Raw genomic sequence first — 20,268 nt, 5'->3', positions numbered from 1 at the left:
TCCTGGGTCAAAGTTCTCAACTCGAGGTGACGTCCAGGTTAGTAGAGTTTGTAACCTGAGGTGTTTGTAACTCAAGGTACCACCATACAGTGGTACCTCAGCTTAGTTCATGAACAACTTGGAAATTGAGTGCCGCAAAACCGGAAGCAGGTGTTCCAGTTTGCAGCTTTTTCAGAATCTGAACTGTTCTGTTTTGAGTGTTATTCTTCCTTTTTCAGTGCCACAATTCTGCTTTGAGTGCCTGCGCTCCTGCTTGCACGGGAGTAGGAGCTGTATCGGGGCAGCTCAGCTGGGGAGGGGCATGCTCCGTCACACTTTCCATTGAGGGGTTTGCGGCTGGGGGCTCCTTTAAACTTCTCCCTTGAGGGGAGAAATTTAAGGATCCCCCACCTCAGCATCAGAGCCCCTGCACCACCTGAAGGCAGCCAGGCAGAATAGTTGCTGGGGTGGGGAAGGTGGAGACAGCCTGGCAGCAAAAACTGCAGATATGCATGAGCAAAGACATTATTGAGATGAACACAGCCACGCACCTCCCAATGGAAAAGTGTGATGGAGCCTGCACCTCTCCAGCTGAGCAGCCAACAAGCTTGAAAAAGCAGCAACACAACAAATTGAAACGGCAGACCAACCTCAAATGAATCAAAATCACAAGAAAACATAAAACAGCACTGACTCTAACCCTAATTCTCATCCTTACCACAACACTAACCCAATCCTAAAATTAACCCTAACCCAGAAATGGTCTTGTTAGATAGTAAAATTCATGTTAAATTGCTGCTTTAGGGGTTGTTTATAAAAGTCTGAAAAGGATTCATCCGTTTTGCATTACTTTCTATGGGAAAGCACGACTTGGTTTTAGAATGGACTTCCGGAACGAATTAAGTTTGGGAACCAAGGTACCACTGTAGTGGGAATGTTTTGTCCTCCAGATGTTCCTGAACTAAACTCCCACCAGCCCCAGCAAGCATAGCCAATCACCAGGGGCGATTGGAGTTGTTGTTCAGCAAAATTTGGAGGGCCAGATGTCCCCCATCTCTGCTGTAAGTGTCATCCTGAAAAGCCAGTTTTGAATTGGCAGCTTGCTGTGCCTGTGTCTCTCCTTCCTTGGTTAAGCTGGGAGCAAGAAAACCACAACATTGGCTTAGTGTTCTATCCGAACCAGTGCTGATGGCTTGTTTCTCTCCATGCAAGTGGGAACCAATAATAAACCTGTGTGGCTTTGACAGCCACAAGGCTAATAACTGACTTTGTATTGGGAAAAATTTGCTGCATAGATATACAGTGGTACCTCTGGTTACATATGCTTCAGGTTACATACGCTTCAGGTTACAGACTCCGCTAACCCAGAAATATTACCTCAGGTTAAGAACTTTGCTTCAGGATGAGAACAGAAATCGTGCTCTGGCGGCGTGGCAGCAGCAGGAGGCCCCATTAGCTAAAGTGGTGCTTCAGGTTAAGAACAGTTTCAGGTTAAGAACAGATCACGAGAACAAATTAAGTTCTTAACCCGAGGTACCACTGTAGTAGGAAAAGGAGTGAATCTAGCTGAGATTGGCACTAATGTCCGAAAAGGAGAATAGAGGGCCTACCTAATTCTTCCAGGCTTTTGCCTGAGGGACTTTTGTCAAAGCAGTTCATTCCTCAAACTTTGCTGTGCCATAGATTGGTTAGCGAGAAAAAGATTCCCTGTGGAGGAGGCGCATACTCTCTCGATTTGTGCTTCTTTCGGTCTTGCTCCTCCGTTTCAGAATCTAGGTGTTAAAGCAGTGTGCTGTGCAACCCACAAAGTCCTCAAAAGTGGGATCCCACAGCTAGCCTAAAAGCAAGTGTGTTGCATTCAGTGTAGTGCTAAGGAGATTATTTTGCCAGTGTAGCATTTCTGCTCACCCAGTGGAACCATTTCCCATATCCTAACCCGGCGTGCTCTTCTGGGGGTTCCCCCTACCCTCCAGAGCTGAGTGAGAGTCTTTGTGCTGCTTTCCGCTTGCACAACAAGTTGGTTGAGTACATAAGGATTTTAAGATCTCATTGCAGACACCACCTCAAAATGGTTTTGACAGGGAAAAGAATGTAAACCATTTCCTGACACTGCTACTGGCAGCTTTTCACCAACATCATTTGCCTTGAAAGACATCTACAGCTACCACAAGAAGTGTGTGAGGTCTTGGTACCTTTGCAATGCAGCCACGACTGTCCGTATTTCTTAAATGTCCTTGAGGAAAGGACAGTAAAACCTGAGCTAGTAGTTAAAACTTGACAAATCTCTTAACACTTTTATTTCTAAAGACGCACCTGTGCTCTAAACTTAGAATCCCAGGTTTGCCAGGTCTCCATGCAAAAAAGAATCGAGTGAAAGATTCCATTGAGGGACAAGCAAAAGTTTTGTGCATTAAATTCCTAGAGCTGCAGACTTTCTGGGATTGCTCTCAAGTGCAACAGTCTATTTCTGTCATCAGGAGGGCAAGGAGGTTATGCAGGCCACTGCATGCTGACAGTTTCAATTTCATTCAGCCCACACCATTCAAGCATTCCCTGTCCACCTAAAGCTGCTTTTTCATTGTGGGAGCTTAAGATGTGTGTGCCGTAATACCACACAGCTCTTCTGCTTTTCCCCTGCATCTGTGAATATACAGAATGTAGGTATCCAGTTGTCACAAGGCAGCTTAAACTAGGCCTGCGAACAGTTTCCTTGATTCCTGAAGAGAGTACAGATTTCGTTACTTTCTCCATGTGTGGTGCAGTCTTGCTAAGACCTCAACTCCTACAGTCTTAGTCCCTACTTGTCTGCTCATAATTTTGGGCTCCAGGAACTCTCTTCAATCTTGTGTCTGACCCCTGTGACTGGCTTTATGCCTCTCGCTTGAGGCAGGATGGGGATCTGCAATGTTCAGGGGTTTCTATAACTCATCAGGGCCAGAGCTAACATTTGGCCAGGGCTCTTCATACCTCCCACAAAGCCCCTGTCTTCTCTCCCAGCTTGTTTCCTGTGCTAGCCAGCTAACTCCAATCCCCATGCTTTTTCACTTGGTTTATTCTCTTTTCCGTGCCTCTTACTTGCCAAAAGTTCTGAACTTGCCTACGGGAAACAAATTAAGTGTGATATAGATTCTTTATGTGTGTCGTTAAGTACTACTTCCAGTGTTGACTACAGTGGTACCTCGGGTTACAGACACTTCAGGTTACAGATTCCACTAACCCAGAAACAGTACCTTGGGTTAAGAACTTTGCTTCAGGATGAGAACAGAAATCGCATGATGGCGCGGCAGCAGCAGGAGGCCCCATTAGCTAAAGTGGCACCTCAGGTTAAGAACAGACCTCCAGAATGAATTAAGTTCTTAACCCGAGGTACCACTGTATTCATTTGGCTGGCATACGAAATTGGAACTGAGGTTCTCTTCCTAGTGGCTGTAGGCAACTCAAAACAAACAAACAAACCTTTGCTGGCATCACTTTGATTTTCTTAATGGGAGGGACAACAAAGTTGGGCGCAGAAGCCCTGATTGCAACCATTGGCAATCTTAATTCTCCCGCTCCTCTGACTTCTGAGATTTTAGCAGCCAGTTATCTTTGCAGTTTCAAGTATATTTTTATAGCCATGGGGCTTGAAGCTTGCTTCAGAACAAGTACTTAAAGGTGAAGTGCTAAGAATTGGGAGCCTTGGCGATATTCAGCAGAGAGGACATCAGCCGAGTGGAATGCCTTCCTCACTGGTACCTACCCCTCCTCTTTCTCCTCCCTCCCCACTTAGCACATGCAGTTTTGTGTTTGGAACCCTTGAGGAAAGCACAGGGCTACATTGAGAACATGCAAACGCTGAATACAAAATGGTCTTTAATTGAAATCTGCAGTGCCATTACTCATCTAGCAATGTTATTACCATACAGACATGATCTATCTTACAAGGGTGGATGTTAAAACAAGTGAGGAGGATGCACAGATCCAATGTGGTAGGAAGTATGGCTTCACATAAGGGACTGAGAACTTTCCTTCCACAGGAAGAATGACAAACTGGGCTGGGAGTGGTCGGAATGGGTCGGATGTCATGCTCGCTGTGCAGCGCAGCCTTTTCTAGGGACCAAGATCCTGTGAGAGCCTGGCTAGGGGTGCGAAGGAATTAATGCAGCCAGGAAGAGCCTGAGCAGAGACCCTTGGGAAAGGACAAGGCACAAGTAAACCCTAGCAGTTGAAAGTTTAGTATTGACAGGGGAGCTTCTCCATCTTGAGCTAATGTAAAATGGCTTGTATTATTTCCATGGAGACTGGTTCTCAATAAGTGAGGGTGTTGCAAAGGAATACTTTCTTCATTCCGTCTGTGGCTGAATGCAGTTTGTGTTGCCTGATGATTCCGGTTGCCAATGGGGTGCCCTGTGCATTAATGAAAAAACTATATTTCTACTGCCAGGCTTTTGGTCCAGAATTGTCTCCTCAGGCAGCCGCTCTCCCAAGATGCAAGACAGCAATCTCTCCCTGCTGTGCTACCTGAAGATCTTTTAACTGGAGGTGCCAGTGGTTTGAACTTGTGACCTCATACATGGGAAGCATGTGCCCTGTTACTGAAGTATGGCTCTCTACTAATCTGTTCTGGGGCAACTGCAAGCTGTTACGTCTCCATTTGAGGAGGCTGGTTCTCAGTACATTTTTAATCTGTTTCCAACATGGCTCGCAAGACCCACAGAGCACAGTAAGGTGTTTTGTTAAGTAGCCTCTGGTGGTTAGGCGTCCAGTGCGTATCTGCTCAATAAAATAAAATAAAATAAATGCCACTTTGAAAGACTAGCAACATTACAGATGGTCAGAATGAAACAGCTAAAAGGCCTTAGAATCCTGCAAAACCTGGCACTGCGTGTTCTAGAACTGCCTTTGGAAACACTTTCTCTTACTTTTGTGCCAAAAGTTGGGAGCTCAGAATCATGTGCAGCTGCATCGGATCAAAGGCCTATCGGGTCTAGAACTCTTGTCTTCAAAAGGGGCCAGCCAGATGTTCCTGGGATATTTGTCCCACCTACCCTGAGAACACTTGATATGTTGAAACCATGATCTTGAAACAGATGCTCATTTGCTGTGTGAGATGGAGCCTAATGCATGTATGGTTCCTTTACCCACCCAATCAGGAACCCCAACTGGTCAGGATTCCTGATTGGTTAGAGCAGCCCTAATATGCACAGCTGTATGGTCCTTCATCCCTAATGCCCAAAGTGTTTCCAGTGGGGTGCCTGGCCAGTAGGTGTGTTCACATGGGAGGGCATGTTCCCATTACCCTCTGATGTGTTCATTGAACGCATGTAGGAAATCATATAAGCACATGCATTACAAATTTGTAAAGCTTTTTTTTATGTAACCAAAACAAATACCTTTTAAATAACCTGCCTTTTGTTGCAATTTAATCTTGAATATATTAAAAAAGGGTGTGTCTTTAAATCTAGAGATTTTTTTCTTGCCTTCCTTCCCACCCCTAACATTTCAAAATAACATTTCTTATCTTGTAGAGCTGCCAAGGACATGCTCTTAACAATCAGAGCTCCATATCTGGAGGGGCAAGCTAGAAAGTGAAGTCCCAGCAGATTTGCTAAACCAAGGCTTGAGCATACATGGGAAACCACTGTTAAGATCTTGTGAAGGGAACTGAAATGACTATCTGGGCTCTGCCTTAGAAAGGATCAAACCCTTCCAATTCAGGGAAAATTTAAATACGCCCTGACCTGCCATAATTTAGTCTATTTGGACTAAGAGGGGCAAGAAGCTACGATACACATGAATTTTCAGAATTGCTGGTTTTTCATGGAGTTTTAATGAGACATTTTACATTTAAGATTACTTTGCCATCGTAAGTCTTCAGGATGGGCCAAGCAGTATATTTAAACAAGATTAGTGTGAACTGGCTGTGTTCTTTTAAATCTTTGTGAGATTTCCCATTGCACCGTTAGCAGATGCTAGTTCAGATCCCCCCCCCCCCCCGCAAAATCTCACGCCTTGCTTGAAAGACTGTGACAGGGAGGGCTTCTGGCTGTCCTTACTACTGGGGAATTATGTAGGGCGCAGTCTTTCTCCCGCTCTGGCCTTTGGTTGGAGTAACTCTACAGTATTGAACACTGCTGCCAGCTAGAGATTGGCTTGCAATGTCCTGTGTACCTAACTGCAGAGCTGGCAGATTTCATACTCTTACTACCTGCTGTTGGAGTTACTGGACTTTTTGGCACGATCCCTTTAGCCCATCTGTTCAGATGTCCTATAACTGAGCTCTTGCCTGGAAGACCTGGGGCCTCGTGGTGATGGAAGAAAGGGGCTCTGACATCTCAGGGAGGTTGTGCAATGGTTTGTCTTTACCTGCTAGGCAGTGCTGCTTACGTTCCCTGCTCACACCATCTACCAGGGGGGCACGTGGGCGCTGCCCTGTGGCCTCAAGAGACCCCAGTGGAAACAGTACTGGTTGCATTATCACAGGGGCTGCAAGTTTTAAAGGGATTGACCAATTTTTTCGTGGGGAGGTTCCCTCCTCCCTTTTAAAAACCTATTTAAACAAAGCAACAAATATTCAAGCATCTGGAAATCCTTTCTTTGCCCTGTGGGAAAAGCAATAGCTGTAACAATAACTGGAGCCTTTTGGAAGCAGAAAAGTGGTGCAAAATTGGGAGAACCTTAAAGTTTCCTTTTTTATTGAAAAACATGTTGCTAGTCCTCATGTGTGAGGCTGCTGTGCAGCAAATGCACAGAAGATTCAGACATGTAGGTGGGGGTGTGGAGTGCTTGCTACTCCTAGCTGCCAGTGCCCACTGACTTCAAATCTTTATTGCCTTTTGCAGTTCTATGCATCCCTGTGGGCTAAAAAATTCTCTTCAATGAAAATTGGGTTTAAGTGCCAGATTCTGTTTAGCCAACAGAGGAGGTACAGCTGTGCAAAGAACAATATAGTAATACACACATCTCTTCTGCCAGTCTACTTAATAATAATAATAATAATAATAATAATAATAATAATAATAATAATTTATTTATACCCCGCCCATCTGGCTGAGTTTCCCCAGCCACTCTGGACGGCTCCCAATTGAGTGTTAAAAACAGTACAGCATTAAATATTAAAAACTTCCCTAAACAGGGCTGCCTTCAGATGTCTTTTAAAGAGAAGATAGCTGCTTATTTCCTTCACATCTGAAGGGAGGGTGTTCCACAGGGTGGGTGCCACTACCGAGAAGGCCCTCTGCCTGGTTCCCTGTAGCCTCACTTCTCGCAATGAGGGAACTGCCAGAAGGCCCTCGGTGCTGGACCTCAGTGTCCGGGCTGAACGATGGGGGTGGATACGCTCCTTCAGGTATACTGGGCCGAGGCTGTTTAGGGCTTTAAAGGTCAGCACCAGCACTTTGAATTGTGCTTGGAAACGTACTGGGAGCCAATGCAGATCTCTCAGAACCGGTGTTATGTGGTCCCAGCGGCCACTCCCAGTCACCAGCCTAGCTGCCGCATTCTGGATTAATTATAGTTTCCGGGTCACCTTCAAAGGTAGCCCCACGTAGAGCGCATTGCAGTAGTCCAAGCGGGAGATAACTAGAGCATGCACCACTCTGGCGAGGCAGTCTGCGGGCAGGTAGGGTCTTAGCCTGCGTACCAGGTGGAGCTGGTAGACAGCTGCCCTGGACACAGAATTAACCTGCTGAATTAGAGCTGAAGGAGACTGTCCACATGAGCCTAGCTGAAGAATGGGCTGCCTTTGTTTGCACTGTAGCCGATCAGATCCCTAAAGCAAAGCTGGTGTAGCAGTGGCGCATGTGGGCCTTGGATTAGTGGGCAGTGGAAAAAATTTCCCAGCATGCCACTCTTAGCACCACAGAAGGTGGAGCAGCAGGTATACGACAGGCGCTTCTGGAGGCTGTACGCTGCCTTACGACATCTCACGTCCCTAGTCCATCTGATTTAGCACCATCAGTGGCAGCACCTCTCAAATCTGGCTCTAGTGTGCTCAGGCTGCTGTTTTGCCACAGGCTGCTGCGTTAGGCTTGTGCAGCATCATGCAAAGCCTACTGCTGGTTGCACTGAATTCTCCCCACCAAAAGCTGCTGCATTCCCCCTTAAATAGGAAAAAAAAAGCAGCTGCGGCAATAAAACTAGGCAAGGAAGGGCAGGCAACCCCTGCCCCCTTGTGGGCAGAAAGGGAATTAGCACCAGGGCAATGCTGCTGTCAAAACGGGCAGGTCTTTCGAACCGGAGCATGCATTGCGGTAAAAATGCCGGACTTGGTTTCCATTCTGCAGCTCGCGTCTGGGGAAGGCGAACAGGTTTGTAAGGGGAGAGGGCTTTTGACGATGGGAGAGAGCAACCCACAGCCAGCCCCTCCCAATAGAAGGAAATCAGATGGCCAAGCAGGGACACCCCCTGTTAACATGTCACAAATCAAGCCAGGTGTATTTTGCAAGCATTCAGGTGCACTGTTATCTGTTTCGCTGCTGTCCTGGTAAGGACTGTGAGCAAGGATCCGGCAGGAGGCAGAATGCGCACTGGAGGGGGGACCCCCCCCATATGCAAATAAGCTGGGCAGGGGGTGTCACAAAAGCCACAGCTCATAGTGCTAGTGAGCAGAGGAAGACATTTTTTAGCCAGTTCAGCTTTGTTTCAGGAACTCGTCTCTTTCCCAGTAGTCTCGGCTTAGTTGTCCCCCACCTCCGCCACCCAGGCTGCTTTGTCAAAATGGCAGAGAGTGGGCAGGGGGGAAATGTGCTGGTCCCAAAATCTGTGGCTGAGAAACCCTGCCATAGTTCATCTTTTTGCACCAGGAGCGGGGTTTTCCCCTTTCTCTCTTTTTTAAAAAACCCTTTCGCGTCCACCCCTGCGCTAAGCTCTCACACCCGTGGTGTTTTTAACCAAACACAAATAAACGACAAACGTGAAAGGAGAGGGACATATTTCTCCAAACCAGGACCTTCACCTGAGAAACCAAGAGGAAAGGGGATTCTTCCTCGCCGGGGTACGCTCAACAGACTCCCCTTCCCCCCTTTTTAAGCGTTAAAAGGCTTTCGCCAGAATCGAGCGTTGGGATCAGAAATCCCAATTCCTGCCTTGTCCGTCCGTGCGCACGATCTCTCTATCTCTCGCTTCCCTCCCCGCTCCCCCCCCCGTTACACAGACCCATCTGACAGAGACACGTGTTAAGTGCAAATGTAAACATTTCTCGTTATAAAATAAAAAATAAATAAATTACTTGAAAAGTGCAGTGCATGTTGGTGCCAGCAGGGGAGAAATGGAGCAGGTTTTTCCCCCCCATTCCACCATTGGAATGGGCCACATCAAGTGTGTGTGTGTGTGTGTGTGTGTGTGTGTGTGTGTGTGTGTGTGTCCGTGTGTGTGTGTGTGTGTACACATATATACAGTATGGGAGGGAGGGAGGGAGGGAGGAAGGAAGGACTGTTGGAAGAGAAGAGGGCTTGTTGCGCTCAGGCTTTGGTTGTTACTTTCGGGGAGGGCTATATTGGGGGCAAAGGGAAGGAAAACAACTTATTCCCAAGCTCTGGGTAGGGGGAGGTTTCCGTGCTGACTGTGGCCCAAACATGCATTGAGTCCAGATCAGAAACAGTCTGGCACCTGGAATGTGCCTGGTCCAGCTAAGATGTTTGAGCCTTGCCAGTGCGCCGAGAGCTCCTTGCCGCTTCCTTTGGTAGAAGAACGCACCATTCCCCAGCCTGGGTCTTCTCTCTCTGCCCACGGGCCCATTGCTTACTCCCTGGGCCTGGTTAGAGCTCGTTGGTCCTCAGCCGGGGCCCACAATGTCCAGGACTCATGAGGCAGCAGAACAGAAGGGATTGACTCTGCTTTCTGTGTGTATCGAAGGCCTCTCCTGCTTAGTTGCGGGGCCGACGGCTGCGTGTCCGTTTGTTCCACGTCTCCAGCTGCCCCAAGTGAAAACTGCAAGCCCCGGTGGCAGGGAAGGGGCCCTCGACTCCACAACCAGTCCAGAAGAAGGCAGGGACGGGACGCAGAGATGAGGCGCACTGGCTCTCCTTCCAGAGATTATGAGATATATAGATTTATATAGAGCTTTTATAGATTATTTATATAAATATCTGGGGAGGTGGTCGTGGTGCAGGGAAGGACCAGGGGTCTGTACAACCTGGGGAAGGAAAAGCCAAACGGGTGCAATCACAAACTGGGCATGTCCTGAAGTCTCTGCATCTCCCCGCTGCCTGAATGGTCCAGTTCGGCACTGTCGCAGTCCGAATCCTCGTAGGCAGCAGCGTCCTGGAAGGAGAGGGAGAGTGTGAGGAAATCGGGGCATGTGGAGAAATACTACCCAATAATATAATAATAATAATTTATTATTTATACCCAGCCCACCTGGCTGGGTTTCCCCAGCCCCTCTGGGTTGCTCCCAACAAAATACTAAAAACACGCTAAAACATCAAACATTAAAAACTCCCCTATACAGGGCTGCCTTCAGAGGTCTTCTAAAAGTCAGATACAGTGGTACTTCTGGTTACAAATGCTTCTGGTTATGAATGCTTCAGGTTACGATCTCTGCTATCCCGGCGGTAGCTGCTCCTGGTTGCGAACTTTGCCCAGGATGCGAACGGAAATCATGCGCAGTGGGAGGCCCCATTAGCAAAAGTGTGCCTCAGGATAAGAACGGTTTCAGCTTAAGAACGGCCTCCGGAACGAATTAAGTTCGTAACCAGAGGTACCATTGTAGTTGTTTATTTCCTTGGCATCTGAAGGGAGGGCGTTCCACAGGGCGGGTGTCACTACCAAGAAGGCCCTCTGGTTCCCTGTAACTTCGCTTCTTGCAGTGAGGGAACCGCCAGAAGGCCCTCGGCGCTGGATCTCAGTGTCCGGGCTGAACGATGGGGGTGGAGACGCTCCTTCAGGTATATAGGACTGAGGCCGTTTAGGGCTTTAAAGGTCAGCAACAACACTTTGAATTCTGCTCAGAAATGTACTGGGAGGCAATGTAGGTCTTTCAAGACCGGTGTTATATGGCGACCACTCCCAGTCACCAGTCCATCTGCCGCATTCTGGATTAATTGTAGTTTCCAAGTCACCTTCAAAGGTAGCCCCATGTAGAACGCATTGCAGTCCAAGTGGGAGATAACTAGAGCATGCACCACTCTGGCGAGACAGTCCGCGGGCAGATAGGGTCTCAGCCTGCATACCAGATGGAGCTGGTAGACAGCTGCCCTGGACACAGATTTGACCTGCACCTCCATGGACAGCTGTGAGCCCAAAATGACTCCCGGTCTGCACACCTGGTCCTTCAGGGGCACAGTTACCCCATTCAGGACCAGGGAGTCCTCCACACCCGCCCGCCCCCTGTTTCCCCAAAACAGTACTTCTGCCTTGTCAGGATTCAACCTCAATCTGTTAGCCACCATCCATCCTCCAACTGCCTCCAGATACTCACACAGGACCTTCAATGCCTTCACTGGTTCTGATTTAAAAGAGAGGTAGAGCTGGGTATCATCTGCATACTGATGAACACCCAGCATGAGGCCACCTGTGGCCCTGAATTGGGCTGCAAAGAAGAAGCTTTAACCAATGCTCTGCTGGATCAGGCCCATCCCTCATCCAGCATCCTGTTCTTACAGTGGCCAACCAGATGTCTGAGGAAAGAACGCAAGCAGGACATCATTGCAACAATACTCCCCTCAATCTGGTATTTAGAAGCATACCGCCTCTCGATGGTAGAGACAGAGCATAGCGGTCATGACTATTAGCCACTGATAGACTTATCCTCCTTGAATGTATTTAATCCTCTTTCAAAATGGCCATCGTTGCCCCTTGTGGACATGAGTTCCATAGCTTAACTATGCCCTGCATGAAGAAGTTTTTGTCTGTCCTGAATCTCCCGACATTCAGCTTCACCGGATGTTCCAACGTTGCTGTGAGAGAGGGAGGAAACCTTTTTCTGCCCACTTCCATCATACCAGTGCATACACATCATTAAAGCTGGGATGGGGGACCTGGGACCTTCCAGATGCGACTGGACCGTGGCTCCCACTGTCCCTAGTGAGCCCAGGGCTGACGTGATTTGCAGCCCAGCAACCTCGACGCGGGTGGCGCTGTGGGTTAAACCACAGAGCCTAGGACTTGCCGATCAGAAGGTCGGCGGTTCGAATCCCTGCGACGGGGTGATCGCCCGTTGCTCAGTCCCTGCTCCTGCCCACCTAGCAGTTCGAAAGCACATCAAAGTGCAAGTAGATAAATAGGTACCGCTCCGGCAGGAAGGTAACTGGCATTTCCATGCACTGCTCTGGTTCACCAGAAGCAGCTTAGTCATGTTGGCCACATGACCTAGAAGCTGTACGCCGGCTCCCTCGGCCAATAAAGCGAGATGAGCGCCGCAACCCCAGAATCGGCCACAACTGGACCTAATGCTCAGGGGTCCCTTTACCTTTACCTTTAACCTCAAGAGGGCAGCAGGATCCTTTAAAGCAAACATTCCACACCCAGAAAAATGAAAAAGCTAATCTTGCATGTGATCCACATTTAGGTTCCTTCTGCTAGGCACAGGGAAGGGCAAAGGGTTTGTCAGGGAGAGGGGTTGAACGCTGGCAACCTCACTTCTCTTTTTGGTTTGGGAATTTCCCCCCAAAAGGCGGCCCTCCTACGCAGATTGAAATTTAATACAGTGGTGCCTCGCAAGACGAAATCAATCCGTTCCATGAGGCTCTTCGTATAGCGGTTTTTTCGTCTTGCGAAGCAAGCCCATTGACGGCTTAGCGGATTAGCGCTATTAGTGGTTTAGCGGCTTTTAGCGGATCAGCTGATAAGCGGCTTAGGGCTTAGGAAAAGGGGGGGAAAAGGGAAAAAAAAACCCGCAGGAACTCGCAAGACATTTTCGTCTTGCGAAGCAAGCCCATAGGGAAATTCGTTTTGCGAAGCGCCTCCAAAACGGAAAACCCTTTCGTCTAGCGGGTTTTCCGTCTTGCGAGGCGTTCGTCTTGCGGGGCACCACTGTAATGTAAAAATAAAATAGTGAGCCAATCCACTCACGAGGCTGAATTCTGTCCGCTTCCACGTTTGCTGATGGTGCAGTCTTATGCACATTAACAACAGACCAGAAGCCACCAAAACCAGTAGGTGCAGAAACAGGCAATGGCCTCTTTGGCTGCAGGTAACCTACATTTTGGGCTTTCCTGCACCAGTAAAAGTGACCTCGCAGCCTTCTCAAAGCTCCTGCATCGCCCAGGTTCACCACCAGGGGGAAACCCACAGGCAAAACAAAGTCCCGGCAGCTGAAATGGATGCCAATACCCTGCCATTCTCGCACTGCACCCACCTCTCCAGGGTTCTGTTCGGCACTGAGCTGGCGTTTGACAAGCTGGATGGCCGCCTCCTTTTCGGACAGCCCGTCCGAGTGCCCCAGGATGTCGTCGTCCGAGCGCTCGGCATCCAGGCGTTCGTCTGTGTTGGTGCTGGCCACATCTGGCGTGCCGCCGCTGTGGGATGCTGTGGTGCCCTCGCTGGCAGTGCCCTCCTCGCCATCCCCATCGGAGAAGTTCTCGGAGCTGAAAGTGGAGAGCGACTGCCGCTTGCTCATCGCCTGAGGCCACCTGGGTCAGGAGAGAGAAAATATGAAGCCCTCTGGCAACATGGACCCATCTGATGTGTGGCAATGGGGGTGCCAGGCTAGTCAACCTCACTGGCCTCCAACTCACCCACTGTGGCCAGGGCCAGATTTAGGTTTGATAAGGTCCTGATCTACTGAAGGTAAAGGTAAAGGGACCCCTGACCATTAGGTCCAGTTGTGGCCGACTCTGGGGTTGCGGCGCTAATCTTGCTTTATTGGCCGAGGGAGCCGGCGTACAGCTTCCGGGTCATGTGGCCAGCATGACTAAGCCTCTTCTGGCGAACCAGAGCAGCGCACGGAAATGCCATTTACCTTCCCGCCGGAGCGGTACCTATTTATCTACTTGCACTTTGACGTGCTTTTGAACTGCTGGGTTGGCAGGAGATTACTGAAGGTAATGGGGCCCTTTATATGTCCAGCCATCCTTTGTCAACTACAAATTGTCACTTTTTTTGTGTTGAATATATGCTACACAGTCACACCTTGGGTTACAGACGCTTCAAGTTGCGCGATTTCAGCTTGTGCACCGCGCCGAACCTGGAAGTACTGGAGCAGGTTACTTCCGGGTTTCAGTAATTGCACATGCGCAGAAGGGCTAAATCGCGCTTTGTGCATGCGCAGAAGTGCCGAATTGTGACCCGCGCATGCGCAGACACAGCGCTGCAGGTTGTGGACGCTGCGGGTTGCGAACGTGCCTCCCGCATGGATCACGTTCGCAACCCGAGCGCCCACTGTCTGATCATTTATGGACCCAATAGGTATCTCAAGCCATTTGCACATAACAAATAGGAGCCTACACAACACAAAACAACATTGCTGTATGTAGGTTTTTGGGGGTTTTTTTAATCTTATATTTTGGAAATGGACATCCAGGTTTTTTTTCGTTTAAAAATTTTTGGGGCCCCCAAGAGAGTGGGGCCCTAAGTTATAGCTTGTTTAGCTTATACGTAAATCCAGCACTGACCATGACCTATGGTTAGAGATGGGAACTGGAGTCCCACAAAATGTGGAGGGTACCATGTTGGCTACATCTCTGAGCTATGGGATGGCTGCACCCAGGGAATGGTTTCCTGGTTGTCTAAGCGGTTTGCCCATTGAACGGACTGCCTTGGAAGATGCAGGTCATCCGATTTTAAAACGGACTCATGAGTATTATACATAGGTAAAAGAGGATTTCCTCTATTCAACTTTTTTGAGGAAAGGTTATAATCGTGTATAAAAGTCAGAGCAGAAATTGGTACAGTGGTACCTCGTGTTACGTACTTAATCCGTTCCGGAGGTCTGTTCGTAACAGGAAACCGCTCGTAACATGAGGTGCGCTTTCGCTAATGGCGCCTCCCGCTGCTGCCACACTGCCAGAGTGCAACTTCTGCTCGCAACCTGGGGCAAAGTTCGCAACAAGGGGCATCTAATTCCGGGTTAGCGGACCATGTAACCCGCAGCGTTCGTAAGGGGGACGGTACGTAACACGAGGTACCACTGCACTTGTTCATGCAATGTGAAGGGAGAAGGGACGAGTGGATTTTGAAATGAAAATGGGAAAAGATATTGTACTTGGGACAGCAACGAGGGGAGGAAATGAATCGATTTACAGTGGTACCTCGGTTTTCGAATGTAACCTGTTCTGGAAGACTGTTTGACTTCCAAAACGTTCGAAAACTGAAGTATGAATTTCCGGAAGCATTTATATCTGGAAAACTCAATACGGAAGCTGCGTGGCATGTTCGGCTTTCGAATAGCCGGCTTTTGAAAACTGAGTTTTCGGCGTTCGAAAGCCAAAACTATCAATGTCCGAGACGTTTGAAAACTGAGGTACCACTGTATTTCAGTCACTGACCAGAGTGCCAGAGGGAGGAAAAAAAGAAAGAACATATGGAGGTGGAAAGTCAGCTTTTAAATTTGTATTGAATTTGTATTAATTTGTTTTTTTTAAAAAGAGGAAGGAAGGTGCAAGCCATCCATCAAAGGTTTTTCAGCAGATGCTGAATGGCCACTTCACCTATCAAGAACAATTATCTCCAGCAGGGAACAGGCACTCACAACCGTTGCACAACTGACAGATGATTTCAGCTGAGGGTTGGGGAAGACTGGCCTTGTGGGTCAAACTCAATGCCTTGGCTGGCTTGTTAGCTTGGTTATTGCGTTGCAGGGCGTTGGACTAGATGACCCTTCCAACTCCACAACCTTATGATTCTAAGACTGGCTCCTGGGCCAGAGGTTACCCCATCCCTGAGGTGCACTAATGACACAAAATAAATAAACAACAGGAGCCTGCCAGATGAGTCCAAAGCCAGTTGTGTGAAGACATTTCTTTCTCCTGTCCTGAATCAGCTTCATAGTAATGTCTGATCTACTGTTGCACAGAGATTGATTCTGTGTGTGGGGGGGGGGGACGACGACTCAGGGCTAACCACCCCCATCTTCGACCAGTCGTACTGGGCTAACCCAGGCAAACACTCACCTTTGCCGGAGAGGGAGCTCGACTTCGCTGTCTACCTCGCCTTCCTCCTCCTCCGAGGAGACCCCGCGTTTCTGAGCCGAGAAGAAGAGAGAGAAAAGGAACTATGTCATGGCTAAAATGAGACTGGAGTAAACAAAACCCACCAACCTCCAAGATTCTTAAAAAAACATATTCCACCATTTTCAGTGCTATTGCAGCAGGTAGACTGGTGACTGGGAGCGGCCGCCGGGACCACATAACACCGGTCTTGAAAGACCGACATTGGCTCCCAGTACGTTTCCGAGCACCATTCAAAGTGTTGGTACTGACCTTTAAAGCCCTAAATGGCCTCAGTCTTGTATACCTGAAGGAACGTCTCCACCCCCATCATTCTGCCCGGACGCTGAGGTCCAGCTCCGAGAGCCTTCTGGCGGTTCCCTCATTGCGAGAAGTGAGGTTACAGGGAACCAGACAGAGGGCCTTCTTGGTAGTGCCACCTGCCCTGTGGAACACCCTCCCTTCAGATGTGAAGGAAATAAGCAGCTAACCTATCTTTAAAAGACATCTGAAGGCAGCCCTGTTTAGGGAAGTTTTTAATGTTTAGTGCTGTACTGTTTTTAACATTTGATTGGGAGCCGGTCCAGAGTGGCTGGGGAGACTCAGCCAGACGGGCGGGGTATAAATAAATTATTATTATTATTATTATTATTATTATTATTATTATTATTATTATTATTATTATTGGATTTTGGGGCCGTGATCCAAACAGACATGCACGTGGCACTCAGAAACAGATTTTGAATAGCTGGCTGGCAGTGTTTCGAACCACTTACCTGTGCATAGCTGTCTACGGTTCCCTTTTTTAAAGGGAAATTCCCTTATTCCAAACAGGATTCCTCGCAAGAAAAGGGAAAAGTTGGCAGCTATGCACCTGTGCTTCACAGCCACAGCTCCAGGTGAGGCAGGGCAATCGCATGCACACAGCACCTACTTAAATGTGCAACTTCCCAGACAAGTAGATAAAAGATGTGCAAAAGTCAACTATGGTGGCCATATGGATGGAGAAGGTTTGAGCAAACAACCCTGTTGCGCGAAATGAATCAACAAGCCTTTTTTAAGGGGAAAAGCATCCCCTTCTGTTAGGATTTCATTCTCCCGTTGCTTGGATCATGTGATCCTTATTTACAGTCCACACTGCTGGGACTCGAATAAAATATTGGGCGGGGGGTAAGCCCCACCCTGCAGAATTGATCACAAAATGTGGTGTATGCACACCATTTGAATGGAAACACCCACCAATTTTGGAAGGGGGCGAAGAGACCTCAGCCCCTAGGAACTGGCTCCTATGGAGGGAAGGAAGAGCGCCCCCTGCCCGGCTCTACCTGACTCCGGGTGACGGCTGCCCGATACAACATGGCAGCTGGCGTGAGGTGCTGGGATTGCGGTGCGGCCGCTGCTCGGCTGCCCCTGCCCTGCTCCCGCTCGGCTTCCTCTCCCGGCTGCAGCCTAGCCTTGTCTGGAGGGCCCACGGCACCTTGTCGCGAAGAGGGTGACTCGGGGCTGCTGGAGCAGGGGACGGAGGCCGTGTCTTCGCTGGGCGTCTCGCTGCAGGGCTGCTCAGCTGGCGGGGATTCGGGGCCGGCTGCCCCCTTGCGGCCTTCGGCTCCCAGGGTGGTGGAGATGAGGTCGGGGCTGGAAGACGACATCTTGCGTAGCAGCAGGTCGTGCTGGAGCCCCCTGAGGGCCGCGCAGGGCTCTAGGCGCTTGGCTCCCCCCGGATCGGCCAGCTCCCCACAGCTGCCTCGGGTGCTGACCTTGCGGTAGCGCGACTTTGCCCGCCGGCTGCGCCCAGGGGACGGGGGCCCTTTCTGGCACACGGGGATGGCAAGCTGGGGCAGGGTGGGGTCCATGATCACCTCCGTCTTCAGAATGTCAGGCCTGTGGAAGAGAACAATTGTGGCATAATGATAATAATAATAATAATAATAATAATAATAATAATAATAATAATAATAATAATATATTATTTATACCCCACCCATCTGGCTGAGTTTCTCCAGCCACTCTGGGCGGCTTCCAATAAAGTGTTAAAAACAGTACAGCATTAAATATTAAAAACTTCCCTAAACAGGGCTGCCTTCAGATGTCTTTTAAAAAGAAGGTAGCTGCCTATTTCCTTCACATCTGAAGGGAGGGCGTTCCACTGGGCGGGCGCCACTACCGAGAAGGCCCTCTGTCTGGTTCCATGTAACTTCACTTCTCGCAATGAGGGAACTGCCAGAAGGCCCTCGGTGCTGGATCTCAGTGTCTGGGCTGAACGGTTGGGGTGGAGACGCTCCTTCAGGTATACAGGACTGAGGCCGTTTAGGGCTTTAAAGGGCAACACCAACACTTTGAATTATGCTCGGAAACGTACTGGGAGCCAATGTAGGTCTTTCAAGACCCGTGTTATGTGGTCTCGGCGGCCACTCCCAGTCACCAGTCTAGCTGCTGCATTCTGGATTAACTGCAGTTTCCAGGTCACCTTCAAAGGTAGCCCCACGTAGAGTGCATTACAGTAGTCCAAGCGGGAGATAACTAGAGCATGCACCACTCTGGCAAGACAGTCCGCAGGCAGGTAGGGTCTCAGCCTGCACACCAGATGGAGCTGTTGGACCACAGTTGTTTCAGTTTGACCTTTCACAGCGGCAATGGGGAGCCTCGGCTTTGGGAGTTCAATTCTCCAGCCCTCTCTGTCTGACCCTCAGGGTTCTCTGCAGGCCATACCCCATGCTGGCCCCTCTTTGCATCTCCCTTGGACTCTGATAATGCTGCCTTGCCTGAATGGAGGATGGTGTGTGTGTCTGTGTGCATAAAAACTTACCTCAAGGACCACCTCTCCCCATACAAACTGACCTGGACCCTGAGATCAACATCTGAGGCCCTTTATTGTGTGCCTCCTCCATGTGAGGTCCAGAGGGTGGCGAGGCCTTTTCTGTGGTGGCTCCCAGTTTGTGGAATGCTCTCCCCAGGGTGGCTCACCTGGCACCTTCATTGCATATACAGTGGAATGTCGGCTGTCGAACATCTCTGTTGACGCATGTTTCGGCTTTCGACGCCAAAAACCTGGAAGTAACTGCTTCGGTTTTTGAACAATTTTTGGAAGCCGAACGTGCAACATGGCTTCCGTTTGAGTTTCCCTATTATTTTGAGGCTTCTGCTTTCAGTTTTCGAACGTTGTGGAAGTCCAACGGTCTCCCGGAACGGATTATGTTCAAAAAATGAGGTTCCACTGTATTTAGATGCCAGGCAAAAACATTCCTCTTCAACCAGGCCTTGGGCTGATTAATATTCTACAACCTTTTAAAATGTGTCTGTGGGAAGGGGTGGGTTTTTGTTTTGCTGTTTTGTTTTCCTTATTTTTATGTTTTCATCCTGTTTTATACTCTGCGAACTGAAGGGTGATCTATAAATCTAATGCCCAACCATGGCATGTGGCCCCAGAAAGTTGCCTGGAAGGGAATCAGGCCTTTAGGGTGAAAAAATGTTTCCGACACTGTCAGCATCCCCTGTTGGGTCTTGTTTTGTTGTTCCTGGTTTGCTTTATTGATTTTCATGCTCTTTTACTGTCACTGATGTCATATTCCTCCAATTATTTTTACTGATTTTATATGCTACCTTTCCTTTCGGGAAGATACCAAGACCATTTGCAAGCAAATAAAACCCAGCAAACAAAGGAACAAATAGAAAACCGATTATAAAAATATATAGCTACTCCTAATTAGAATACATAGTGAAACAGCTTCATCAAAACATCTGTAATTTTAAGCTGTATTTTAAGCCGTATTTTAATTAACTGTTTGTTTGTTTGTTTGTTGTTGTTGTTTTCTATTACGCTTTATTGTAATTTATATTTGGTGTTAGCCGCCCTGAGCCTGGCCCTGGCCATGTAGGGCGGTGTATAAATAAAAATTTATTATTAATAATAATAGTAATAATAAAACAAATTCCTTCCAGTAGCACCTTAAAGTAGCACCTCATACCAAGCTCATACCAAGAACTGACTTAGTTGGTCTTTAAGGTGCTACTGGAAGGAATTTGTTTTGTTTTGACTATGGCAGACCAACACGGCTACCTATCTGTAAATAGTAATAATAATTAAGATCTATAATAAACAAGCCCATGAACCAGCATAATTGTTAAAACAGTTAAAAGAAGAATTAAAGCGGGAGGTTCAAGTCAGGAGATCAGGGGAATGCTTGCTAAAGAGGCGTGTCTTCAAGAACCGGCGGAATGCCAATAC

The 20,268-nt window shown here is 48.5% G+C and overlaps 1 protein-coding gene across 2 annotated transcripts in view; it reads right to left on the bottom strand.

The window, feature by feature from the left end:
• Window positions 1-3,814: 3,814 nt before the first annotated feature.
• The window catches only part of MAP3K12 (mitogen-activated protein kinase kinase kinase 12), a 118,904-nt gene continuing 102,450 nt past the window's right edge, over window positions 3,815-20,268 (bottom strand). For both annotated transcript variants that reach the window (XM_081848928.1, XM_081848929.1), the window contains exons 11-14: window positions 17,369-17,924; window positions 16,008-16,078; window positions 13,256-13,529; window positions 3,815-10,221 (exon numbers count right to left, since the gene is read on the bottom strand). In XM_081848928.1, the coding sequence (XP_081705054.1) occupies window positions 10,123-10,221; window positions 13,256-13,529; window positions 16,008-16,078; window positions 17,369-17,924 (1,000 nt within the window). In that variant the 3' untranslated portion in view covers window positions 3,815-10,122. The remainder of the gene's footprint in view (window positions 10,222-13,255; window positions 13,530-16,007; window positions 16,079-17,368; window positions 17,925-20,268) is intronic.

This window comes from Podarcis erhardii (assembly GCF_964252035.2).
Source record: "Podarcis erhardii genome assembly, chromosome: 2".
Taxonomy (NCBI): domain Eukaryota; kingdom Metazoa; phylum Chordata; class Lepidosauria; order Squamata; family Lacertidae; genus Podarcis; species Podarcis erhardii.
This window is presented reverse-complemented; position numbering and strand designations above follow the sequence as displayed.